Here is a 13,048-nt window from a genome sequence, read left to right on the forward strand (position 1 = left end):
ATTGCCACACTCTAATTGAAACATGACAAACTTGGGGTTGGGCAGGGGAACTGATTGGATTCTTGGGCTCTAGAAAAATTATAATTAAGCTGTCATGTGAAGTCTGCTGTTTCCATTGATGGGTGCTTGATGACACAACAGGGTACACAGACAATCCACAGGAATCGGGGGAGGTTATCAAATGTGCAGCTGGGCCCCCTTAATGGGGTCATACACTTTTTGTATTGGGTGCTTTGTTCATGTTCCCAGAATTATAATACAGCAACACCACAACACCAAGCATTACTATAAATTAAATTCCTTTGAATAACTTGAAAGTAGGTTTTCTGGTTCGATGATAAGATAAAAACTGCTGAATTGTTATAGAGAAATATTACATTTCTTTATTTTCTTTCTTAATTATTGTATTTATTTTCAGATGACAAAGCATGCCATGTGTATATTTACATATTCTGTCATTTGTTCTACGTGATTGTAGTGATTCATTCTTTGTATTTTCACCTCCAGTGACAGAGCTACATATTGATGGAGGAAACATGGAGATGAAAGAGCTTGACTTTCTGTTTAAGTCTGCATACATAAAGATTCATGACTACCCTGTCATCAGGACTGGTAGCTTGTGCTACCTAAAATCCAAAATAATGACTACCTTTGTGTTTGTTTCAAGACGGTGATATTTTCCTCAGAAAAAACAAAAAATAAGATAACAGGCCCTAAAAGCAGTAGGAAAAGAAAAAGGTCTTTGAGTTCAGAAAACATGAGTAGTGCTTGTTGACATACTTTCCTTAATGTGTTGATGTCCAACAGTACATCAGCTGCTAGTTAGTCTCCCTTAAATGTACACAAGGCAGTGGATAAGTGGATAAGGCATAAGTTCATGGAATAAGGCATTATTTAGAAATATAAAATCCAATCTATCTCATTTTTGTGTGCTAGGGCTCTTTCAGTCTCCCTTCCTTCATTTTGCAGAGAGACACCATTTCTGCAGTGTACTGTGCCACCTTGTGGCTTATCCATCCCTTTGGGGTGTGAAGGTTTCTTGAAGGGTTTTTATAAAACTTAACTTTACTTACAATTCAGTCCCATTCACTGACACTCAGTTTGGACTTTTTCACAGCACACATGTTGACATTAACAATGACTCAGTTCCAGCAGTTTTCAAAGCAGCATTTAACAATGCTACACCTGTCTAAATAACTGCATTGAAAAGGTCCTCAGAACCTCTGATGTAAAGATCGTCTGGCTTTTCTGTTCTCCTCGCTGTTGAGGTTGAGTGGCTAGTAGATGATGAAGAAACTGAGGCTCAGCACATGCCACTGTGGGCTAAGGTTGAAGGTTAGACGCCTACAGTCACAGCTCCCACAGTTCTGCCCACGTGAACCCCAGTGTGATCAGAGGGAGGGGGCTTTGTGGTTGTGTCATGCATGGGAGCCTCACCTACAGTGAATGCCCCAGGGCCTGTGTGCAAGTTACATCTGCTTGCTCTGAAGTGCTCCCTTCACCAGTTATGTATGTATGTATGTTCCCCTGTATGACAGCTCCCTGGGTGAAAACCCCCTCAGTCTTTGTCATGACTTGTGGTTTCGATGCCCCCCCGTGACTAAATATGTCTGGATATGGTGCTGTGATAACAATTCTTGAACTAGTGACCTACAACTGATTTGTCCCATATATATCTTAACTGTTTATTAACTGCACAATAGATGACAGCAATATTTCAGCTAACTGATTTCATCTGCTTCAAAAGTGAGCTTTTTAATTCAATATGATAATATTGAATTAATATTAATATAATAAGATTTGTAGAATCATTGAGTGTGTCGGGGCCACAGCCTTGCCTACAGTTATTTCCCTTGTGTTTTCCTCTTCCCCTGTGCCTCTTGTTTGTATGTGTGTGTGTGTGTTTGGTTTGGGTGTGACTTCCCTCCCAGGTCCAGGCTGTTCTGCTTCTGCACACCTGTCTGCAATCAGCTCATCACCTGCCTGCTCACCTGTCTCTTGTCACTTCATCAGCCTTGCCTTATTTACTGCAAACCGTATAGAGAGCTGAGGTGCACAGGAGAGGGTGCGATAAGGGGTGTTTGGTTGCTTTCAATATGCAACAGCCTTGCTAGATGCCACTTAATCCCTCACACAGGACTTTTAGCCAAAGGTCTCCATTCATATCAGTATGAAAATCAGCAGACTTGCAGAGAGCTGGATACCTATCAGTGCAATCACAAGCTGTAAAACCAAAAAGGCCAACAGGCAAACTTGGCATTAAAATGATTATGTAAATTTTATAGCTTTGTACGTTGATTTTTAACAGTTACCTTGACACCAAAACAGTTTGAAGAACTCACCACTGGTGTTAAAGTCACAGGATAAACCCTGTCCATTTGTGAACCAGGAATGCAGGTTTGTTTGTCTGATTTAGTACATAAACCCCAGAGTTTCCTGAATCAGACAAATATGTAGACAAAGGGACACATACGTAAGACACATCTACAGTATATTCCCACTCCAGCATGTATAGGAGTCTGAATCCCAGAAGAGATCAATTTCTTACTCTAATCTGCAGTGTTTGTCTGTGGGCTGCTCTGGGATGTGATGGGCTCTGTGCAGTGTTTGTGTTTTAAACAGCTGTTGCCAGGTTTATGTTCACATTTCAGTCTCGCTGAACATGGAAGTAAACTGGGACACAAAATAAAAACACGTCTGAGAAAATTTTGACACGTCTGGCATCATTACAAAGCCGAAATCTCCTCTTGGGTTTAAAATCACAACTGAAATCAGTGGGTGTGACCGAGCTTTAATCCCCACAGAGCAGTGGCCTCATTCCAGTGATTGATTCTCATTCAAGTAAATATTGATTGTCCCCATTTAGAAATTTCAAGCAGCCATTTGTAACAGTACCAGTCTGATAACTCCCCCCATCTCACTGCCTTGCATCTCTTCCTCTACACACTGTCCAGGCTGTTACATACCTGTAGAAGGCAGACGTTGTGATGGTTTGGTTTCGGTCTATCGGATAATGAAATATAAATCTGCTAATACATTCACGATTTCTGCCATACAGTTTTTCTCATATAGTCATTTAGTCATTTTTGTTATTTCAGGGCACGGACAAAAAACAGACAGGTTCCTCTGCTTCCTCTCCTATGTTCTCCTCTCTTGCATCATCAGCTGTGACAGAGCACTATAACCTTGGAGATGGATGTCAGCATTATAATGATAGATAAACCAGCAAGCAGCAATTCACTGGGTCGAGGCAGCCCAGAAACACAGGGACATACAAGGTAAAAGATGACGCAAATGGTGAAGGTATGAAATCTGGTGAAAAGTGAATTTTGTGAGAACTGTGAGGTTGGTGCTAAATTGTTCAAGAGTAAGACAAATGAACTCAAACTGGGAAACATCCTGTACACTGAAATACACCTAATGCAATTCAGTGCATGAATAACTGCATACTGAGTGCAAATCAGATGAGTCTTTTTGGGTGATGAATGCCTGAGGCCTCTATAGAGTTTAATTACTCTCTTAATTACAGTGGGTTATAATGAGGGCACATACGGTATATTGCTGTTGTTGCTTCGCTTATGTATAGTTAATTATTTCAAAACCTGAATGGATCTTTTCTGGGAGTTGAACCTTTGACCACCTAGTTTGTTACAGTGGATGTTCTCTCAGTTACATTACAACCAGTAAATCCTGAAATGCAAAGTAAAATACTCTTATCATAAGTAGTATATTGTTCTTATTGTTGACTGTGTTAAACTAGTGAAAATATAAATATTAGGACTGTTCTCCTTTTCTTCATTGCTGTTTGTTAAAAGACTTTTCCAGTTTTATTTCTATTTCCTCTTTGCCAGTGCCAGAGCTCACTGTGTGCTGAATGATACATCTGACCAGCTGTGCCAACAGCACACTTATGTAAATCACATATCTTGCAAAGCAAAGGTATTATTAAAGGCTTTGTGCATGCACACGCACACACACACACACACACACACACACACACACACACACACACACACACTGGTGTTTTAAATTCTTCTGGCTAATTAGAGCTAGACTCAGGTTCAAGTTGGGTGGAGCTATTTGAGTGGGGTGATGGTAACCATAACCACTCTTATCACCTTATAAAGTTTTACCAAACCATATAAGATGATAAGAGTGGTTATGGTGCGATTGGTCCCACCCTAACAGGTGCAATACCGCTAACAGGAGAGTGAGGGAGCTATCAGTCAAGCACCAGCAAAAAGTGTAGACATACTATTGTAGTATAGTAACAGTGTTGTACTCTGAATGCGAAAGTAAAAATAAAAATGAGTATTAGCATCAAAATATTTGTAAATTGTGCAAACAATGTCTATAATATTATAGAATTATAATAACTGACACATTAACGTTACATCTCTTTAAAGGTGCAGCTGTTAAAATTAACAGACTGTTAAAAAGTCTGAAGTAGTAGTAGTAAGTAGAAGTACCATAAAATGGAAATACTTGAGCAAGGTACCTCAAAATTATAATTAAGCACAGTACTTGGGTAAATATACTCATTACTATACAGTTATTTTTAAACAAGGTGAATACTAAACTCTTATCTGCCTGGGCCTTGTTTTTATGAGATTATTTTCAGCATCCTGTAGAGACACCTAGTGGCTGCTTTTATTACTTACTTTTTTTTTTTTATGCCTGTTTTACTCTCCAAGGTGTAAAACAGGATGACATCTGTAGCAACTGATGATCACCTGTTGTTCAGTCTCTTTTGTTCCCTCCCTTAAACATTAGTCCTTGAAATTAAAAATTAACACACAAACACTTCTGATGAGGAGAATAACATGTACTCACTTGTGGGTGGGGAGAAGTTGTTGTTCTTTTGGTTTGTCATTAGACTTACAGTAAATAAGAAAATACTTCCTTGTTGATCTGACCATTTACAGATCAAAAGTGCTGGCCTTGCTCACTCACATGTTAGCATATGGTTTTATATTTATAGTTATTCATTTTTGCTTTTTGCTCTCAATTTGTGTGAACTTGATTGGCCAAAAAAATGTCCTTGGACAGTCAAAATATAAGTGAGATGTGTTATCAGCAGCGGCACTTAACGAACAGTCCTGTTTTACTTATTGACAGAGGTGCCAACGTCAGTGCAAGGGGGCAATTGAGGACTACATAACAGGTCTTTTTATGGTTGCCACACAGGCAGCCCTGCAGTTGTACTTTTTTTTTTTTTTTTTATTGTTTGTTTGGTTTTTACAATAGTTGATTTAACTTTTTCTTTTTCTAAACTGGAGTAAACTGCTTTAATTATCTGTCACTACATGTGTCTGAAATGAATTGAACTGAACAGATTTGGACTGAACTGATTCCCTCCGAGCTGAATTTATTTGTGGTAGACACTGAGTTGCCTTTGTTTTATGGGTAGACCTGTTTCTTCACTTGTGGTATTTCCTTGTGGGTTGATCATTAACAATATTATTTGCTAAAAGCTTACACATTTTAACACATTCATTTTCACCCTACACAGCCATATATCAGCGAGATTTATTTGCCCTTCCTTATTTTCTCATACACTTTCAAACAAGCAAAAAATCTGGTAATTTATTATATAAACACACTCTTTCTGCCCAGCCCCCCACCCCCTCCCCTCCACACCCACCCTCATCTCTTCCTCTCTCTCTCTCTCTCAGACGCACACACTCACACACCTCCATCAAAGGTACATAAGTGTCCGTGCAGGTGTTTCAGTCAAAGAGGAGTGACTCCAGCAACACTGCTGTCCGCTGGTCCCCCCCCTCAGCAAAATGTCTCGAGATTATTTTGGATTCTCCTTAATAAGGAGCAATGCCGCAAACACCACAAGCACCGTGGTTCTTAACAACGCAGCAGATATCTCGGTTATTGTGATTTACTTTTTGGTCGTCTTGGGTGTTGGAGTATGGGTGAGTTGTTCAGTCTTTCATTTGAACCTTCTTAAAATCTTCCCTGTGAATAGCTAACTCATTGACAGTTTTATGAATGTAGTAGATGTTTTGCTTGCTTGCTTTGCTTTAATCTGAGAAAATGAAAGAAGTTCTCTCTTCACTGAATCATACTGAATTTCTATGCTGGAGAAGCGAAAATAGTAAATATTGATGTGCTGATTTAAGAGACATCTCACTTTCAGCAGAAAACACCTTGTTTTTTAGTACTTTTATGGCAGCACTTTGGTGTAAATGAGACATAATGATGTGGACAGTGTGCGAGTGCAGCATCTTACTCAACAACTTGGTTCCCATTTGTTTTATAGCAGATCAGAGTACAGTTACATTTCAGAACGCACGTTTAATTAAATTACATCGCTTTATGAGCAGCAATGTCACTGCGATGTTGAGTTCTGTGATTTGGCTTTGTCTTCTCTCTCAGAGAGTGAGAGATTGTGTATAAAATAAAATCTAATCATTACCAAATATGTTGTAAGACTCTCTTTCTGTTTCACACAAACGCATTTATGTGTTTTCTAAAAAGCGCACTTCTTCTGTTGCAGGCTATGGTCCGCACCAACCGAGCCACTGTCGGTGGCTTCTTCCTTGCAGGGAGGAGTATGGTGTGGTGGCCAGTGAGTACCTTCTTGCTCATAAAAACACACAAAGTCTCATTCTTATATAAAATAAACCCTGACTTGATCTACCAATCTTACTAGAATGGGTGGCATTATGGAGCCAGAGACACATGCGGACTGATAAGTTTTTATTGTTTTGTGTAATTTGAGAGTGTAATATATCATGGAGACATGTGACGGAGGCACTTTGTGTAACATCAAGGTTTTATTATAGTAATTAAGTCATCTATTGTTTATCTATGAAGTGACTACGAGTCACACCAGAAAAAGCAGAGTCAGGAATCTTCACAGCAATTAAATTCCTCTTCTTTGATATCTGTTCAAATAGTAAATAAGTGATGAGAAAAAGATTATTGCTAAATAACAAAACTTTGCACGCCACAGATTGGAGCATCACTCTTTGCCAGCAACATTGGCAGTGGCCACTTTGTAGGAATCGCTGGGACTGCTGCAGCTTCAGGAATAGCCATCGGTGGATTTGAATGGAATGTGAGTAATCACGTCTGATGTGCTAATTGCACTATTATCACTTTTTACGCAAACATATTTCTAACCTGTGACATGGACACAGGTGAGCTGCAGGTGAGCTGATAAGCCTGTAGATTACAGATGGAGGGAAACTGACTGGCTACAGAAGTCAGCTTTACAGGAATGTTGTGACAAAAAGGTGCATTGGTTATTTATTGATTGATTGCTTCTTTGTACTTTTCAGGCACTTATAGTGGTGGTCATTCTGGGATGGCTCTTCGTGCCCATCTACATCAAAGCTGGGGTAAACAGAACACACAAGCAACACATTGGATGCAAGAAACACCTCACTCTTTGAAATACACATATTCCTGACACATATACATGTTCATTTTATCTATCCGTAAATGCCTTCATAACTCTAGTTTAATCAGTGAGTTCTTAATATATATCTTCAAAGGCAGAATGAACGTGTTGTTGCAATGCGGGATTTACTTTCCCAGCAAAAATAGTACTGGAAGGTTATAAAAACAGCAACACTAGAGGAGAAAATCTCATTTATGATGGATGTGTTTAGGTGGTCACCATGCCTGAGTACCTGAAGAAGAGGTTTGGAGGACAGCGTATTCGTATCTATCTGTCCGTGCTGTCCCTCTTCCTCTATGTCTTCACCAAGATTTCAGTAAGTCACAGTGACACCACATCTTACACCTCAGTCACATCCTCAATTTCAGCACTGTACCAATGTTGCACTTTATTGACTGAAATGATGTGTTTCTTCTCTTCACTCAGGCGGACATGTTCTCTGGCGCCATTTTTATCAACCAGGCTCTTGGGTTGAATATCTATCTTGCTGTTATTCTGCTATTATTGATTACTGCGCTGTACACCGTCACAGGTATGTCTGCTCAGGATGCGCTTCACTTCATTTCGTTCACTTCCTGTTCCACAGAACTCATAGATCACTCTAAAGAACCTAAAGCCAGAAGTCTTATCTTCCTCTCAATGTGAATGGCACCATGACTAGGGGTAAAGTCTTCTCAAGGCCATATGCAGACATGTTGACACACACACTTGCACACCCCACCTGGCTAGTTTATCTGTGGTGTGTTATTGTGGTTAATTACCCGTGTACAGCGATAAGCAGGAAATGTCCTTCTGCTGCTGTTTTGTAACAACGCATCCACACGTGAACTTTAGCTCTGTAGGACGAGCAGTGAAACATGACTTACATAATATTGCTGAACACCGAATACCTAATTTGGCACGATGAATTGGATCATGTACAAAGTCAGTTTGATTTTATTCTCTTTTATTCTCTATATAAGTTTAGTTACATACATTAATGGCAATAAGATGTGCTGATTTTGAATCAAAGATAACATCACATATCATACCTCAGGTGGACTGGCTGCAGTGATCTACACAGACACCCTACAGACCATCATCATGGTTATTGGATCATTCATCCTCATGGGCTTTGGTAATATGATATTTTCCTTTTTCATCTTCATACTCCTGTGATTTATGATGAGACTAATTGTTTTTTGTAACATCAAATTGTTGAAGAACAAAAATGACCAACTTGCACTCCGTGTCCTCAGCTTTCCATGAGGTGGGAGGCTATGAAAATTTTCAGCGCCTTTACATGGATGCCATCCCTTCTATCACTGATAATATCACTGCAAACTGCTACGAGCCTCGGCCAGACTCCTTCCATATTTTTAGGAATGCGATTACAGGAGACCTGCCTTGGCCTGGCCTTGTGTTTGGACTCACCATCCAGGCCACCTGGTACTGGTGCACTGATCAGGTCAGTCAAGCAGATGGGCAGCACTGTTGTGTGTGACTGCTGAGAAGCTCAGACTCACTGGCAGCTATAAGAAAAGATGAGCAACAATCCATGGCTGACTGACACACACTTGCACATATATTTATGGACCTTTATCTGTCCTGTTCTCGCCAGACTCGCTCAGTCAGGTGGCAGAGGTGGCCTGCTGTAAGAGGACAGATGTAGTTTTGACTCAGGCCTTGTTTTTACTCTACACATAGTTTGAGATAGTTTGAAGTCCAGCCATTTTCCATCCATTTACCCATCCCATTTACCACTGATAGTATTGCAGCATTAAAACACTTAAAACACACCATCTGTCACATGTCATTTTTCTGCAGGTGATTGTTCAGCGTTGCCTCTCAGCCAAGAATTTATCACATGTGAAGGCAGGCTGTATCTTATGTGGCTACCTGAAGCTGCTGCCCATGTTCCTCATGGTTTTCCCCGGGATGATCAGCAGGATCCTCTATGCCAGTGAGTGTTTTGTGGTTTATAATGTCTGTAATATGACTGAAAGCTCACTGGCTGAATACACTAGTATCATAAGAGACATAATGGTGGATTTAAATATTTCTTAACATCCTGTTGATCTCATTCATTTTATTCTAGATGAGGTGGCATGTGTGGATCCAGCTGAATGTGAAAAATACTGTGGAGCCAGTGTGGGCTGCACCAACATTGCTTATCCCAAACTGGTAGTGGATCTCATGCCTAATGGTGGGTGGCTAAAGACCTTTGTCTTATGAGCTGAGAATGCAAATGTCGGCCTTTTTCTCCAGGTTAGCTTCCTCCATTTGAATCTATTATTCCATCTGTTTCAGGTCTGCGAGGTCTTATGCTGTCTGTGATGTTGGCCTCCCTGATGAGCTCATTAACCTCCATCTTCAACAGTGCCAGCACTCTCTTTACAATGGACATCTACACTAAGATCCGCCGCTCAGCCACTGAGAGGGAACTCATGATTGCCGGCAGGTAGAAATATATTTGCCGTTCAGTTTGATATGATTTCTGATCATGAGAATTGACATGAGCCTCACTGTCACGGTCTCCACGTGTATTTGACTGTGTATAGAGTGTTTATCCTGGCCCTGATTGGTGTGAGCATAGCATGGATCCCTGTGGTGCAGTCAGCCCAGAGTGGTCAGCTCTTTGACTACATCCAGTCCATCACCAGCTACCTCACACCGCCCATTGCAGCTGTCTTCATGCTTGCCATCTTCTGCAAACGTGTCAATGAGTCCGTGAGTCTCAACTTCAATCAGTTCTTTATTTACATATTTAAATTATAGCGTAATCTATTGCCTGTTCCAAATGAAAAAAGTATTCAAAATCACATACTAATGTACTGCCTACTACTCAATCAGTATGTACTGCATACTGCTTAATAAATTAACCATTAGAAATATTTTTTTTACATTATATATATATGTACATGTATATACTGAGGCAATATGTCTTCTCTGCATCAACTGATTCTATTGTCACAAGATTAAAGATATGAACTGCCATTGAATAAAAACTGTAAATCAACCTCTTCCACTCAATGTAATTTTTTTCCAGTACTATTTTAAGGGCAATTGTTCTGTCTCTAGCAGCACTTAACTTAAACAGAATAAATATGATGCAGTTCATAGAAACATTGCCGAAAAAGCAGAGTATGTCAAGAAAGCTCATGCCAAATACTTCAAAATTCTTGCTTACTTAATATACGTCTTGCTAATATAAACATTACAGTCTTAACTGACAATTTCTCCTCCTTTCTTTCTTTCCTTAGGGTGCATTTTACGGCCTCATGATTGGCCTGGCTATTGGCCTGTCCAGGATGATTACTGAGTTCGCATATGGGACAGGCAGCTGTGTCAGCCCCAGTAATTGTCCCACCATCATATGTGGAGTCCACTACCTCTACTTCTCCATCATCCTGTTTGTTGTCTCCTGTGTCATCATCCTGACAGTCTCTCTGATGACAAAACCCATTGCCGACAAACATGTGCGTGACCACTGAGACATAAGGCCTGATAAATCATTAATCTCACAAACATGACTCACTAGAAGTCACTGCACTAACCACCTTCATAGATAATCAGTTCCAACCTGTGTGTTGTGTTGCTTGTATAGTTGTATCGACTTTGTTGGAGCCTGAGGAACTGTACGGAGGAGAGAGAGGACCTTGAACAGGATGACTGGGCTGATAACCAACAAGATTCCAACACTATGGACATGGACGGTAATCAGCAGACATACAGTATAAACAAACATAGCATAAACAAGTTTATACACTCACAAGCAGATTTCATTCATTTACTTTATCTCCTTCGTCACAGAACCCGAGGAGGAGCCAGGCTTTTGCAAGAAGGCAGTGATGTGCTTCTGTGGCCTGGAGCAGCAAAAAACTGTCAAGCTGAGCCCAGAAGAGCAGGAGGAGCTGCAGAAGAAGCTCACAGACACCACAGAGGTGCCGCTGTGGAGGAAAGTTGTCAACGCCAATGCTCTCATCCTGCTGGCTGTCGCTGTTTTCTGCCATGGTTATTTTGCTTAAAGAGATTCCAATTTCTCTCAGATGCTGTAATCTGTTTTTAAGTGGACTGAATGGACATTAGTTGGATATGAATTTAATTTATGATCTGATGAACTGCCCACAGCTCTAAAATAAGACCATGCACTTGCACACCTTTCTACACTATATCATTATGACTATGGATATTGTACAGTCATGTACGGCTATTGAACCCACCCAGGACATAAAACATCATATATTTTGTGCCTATCTAAAACCTGAAGAAACTTAAAGGTCTTTGATTTTGCCATTATATTATCACTTGATGCACTTAAAACACTGTAATATTGAGCATAATTAATCACACATGCATTTGCTGCACATTGCCCTGACCCCCTGCACAGTTTTAGGTCTTCCAGCGTTAACTTTCAGTATTTTCTTCTTTGTATTTACTATTGCTTTTGTGAATGTAAGAGAGAGGGAAAGAATGGCTTTGGAAATTAGAACCGCTCATGAATGGAGCTGCAGGGTGACTCACGCTTGTTTTCACCTGAAAACCAGCCTAAAGTGCACTCATGCTACTCATGGTATTGGGAAATCTTTTCTTTTTTTCTTGCAGTAACAGCCTCAAGTCCTCGTTCACACAAACTCTGTGAAATTCTAAAATACTTTTAGCTTCAGCAGCATTCTTATTTAACTCAGCCACATATTCTCACTCAGTACTGTAAATATAAATGCAGCCCTCAAGGACTTTCTGGTTTACATGTAAGAGATGTGAAAGTCTGTTGAGTGCTTTAAATCAGGACAATGTCACAGATCATAACAAAGAAAGATCACATATTAAACAAAACACGAGAAAAAAAGGAGGCAATATGCTTTTCAAAGCCAGATCTTAAATCGGTATTTGCTACCTCATTCTACCTAACCTTTGCTTTTTTCCTTTGTGTGTGCTCAAAGTCCACCTAATCTATAGACCTTACTGTGTTTTGTTTTAGTTGAATAAAAGCATCTCAGGGAAGAAGGGGTGTGAATTACAGTACACTAACTCTGACTCTCTTTGCTTCCCCCTGGTGGTTCACTGTTGTTCTTGCTGAAAATTAAAGCTACAGGTTTGCTGTTTATTTAGTAAAATCTGCTCTTGAAGAGGTAATTTATGTCTTTTATGTTCCTAATAAATAAAGGCTGCATGGCAAGCGCACGTGATCCCTTTTTAATTCACCATAAGACTTGAGAGTCATTCCCACTGTGATGCATGTACCATAGCCCTTATCACCAACTCTGTGGTTAATGTACACTTAGCAGTAACGTAGGCCTTGAATATGTGCTCCAATGTTAAATGATTTATGATTTCTGCCTCAGACTTCCATGCTTTGTCCTCTGTAGTTTTATCTCTTTTATCCCTGCCTAATTCTCCACAGACGGCATATTACCTTACATCTGTTTGAATCATATGTCTTGCAGTGATTATGTGTGCTTAGCAACCGAGTGTAACAATCCACAGTCAAAGGTCAACAGCCAGAAAACAAAGAGAGTTTTGTGTTTTAGTGCTCGAAAAGCAAACGCCACCTGCCAGCCACTTTTACCAACAATGATGAGTAAAGAGACAAGACCTGTTTTGAATTCTCCGAATACAAGACCGATTGGTTCGTAATACATAGCCTAG

The 13,048-nt window shown here is 40.1% G+C and overlaps 1 protein-coding gene across 1 annotated transcript; it reads left to right on the plus strand.

The window, feature by feature from the left end:
* Positions 1-5,705: 5,705 nt before the first annotated feature.
* Positions 5,706-12,603, plus strand: slc5a1 (solute carrier family 5 member 1). Its single transcript, XM_046375894.1, has 15 exons — positions 5,706-5,927; positions 6,512-6,583; positions 6,971-7,075; positions 7,299-7,358; positions 7,632-7,736; positions 7,847-7,952; positions 8,457-8,537; positions 8,659-8,867; positions 9,227-9,362; positions 9,498-9,605; positions 9,710-9,860; positions 9,961-10,129; positions 10,663-10,878; positions 11,007-11,115; positions 11,213-12,603. The coding sequence occupies exons 1-15, from the start codon at positions 5,790-5,792 to the stop codon at positions 11,425-11,427; spliced, it is 1,980 nt and encodes a 659-aa protein (XP_046231850.1). The 5' UTR covers positions 5,706-5,789; the 3' UTR covers positions 11,428-12,603.
* The last annotated feature ends 445 nt before the right edge of the window (positions 12,604-13,048 follow it).

This window comes from Scatophagus argus, chromosome 20 (assembly GCF_020382885.2).
Source record: "Scatophagus argus isolate fScaArg1 chromosome 20, fScaArg1.pri, whole genome shotgun sequence".
Taxonomy (NCBI): Eukaryota; Metazoa; Chordata; class Actinopteri; family Scatophagidae; genus Scatophagus; species Scatophagus argus.

What these genes read in the sequence shown, in the direction of transcription:
- slc5a1 (XM_046375894.1), top strand. Translation starts at nt 5,790, where the DNA reads ATGTCTCGAGATTATTTTGGATTCTCCTTAATAAGGAGCAATGCCGCA. An exon ending in AGTGGATCTCATGCCTAATG is followed by an intron (nt 9,606 to 9,709) that starts GTGGGTGGCTAA and finishes CATCTGTTTCAG; the next exon opens with GTCTGCGAGGTCTTATGCTG. An exon ending in GCAAACGTGTCAATGAGTCC is followed by an intron (nt 10,130 to 10,662) that starts GTGAGTCTCAAC and finishes TTCTTTCCTTAG; the next exon opens with GGTGCATTTTACGGCCTCAT.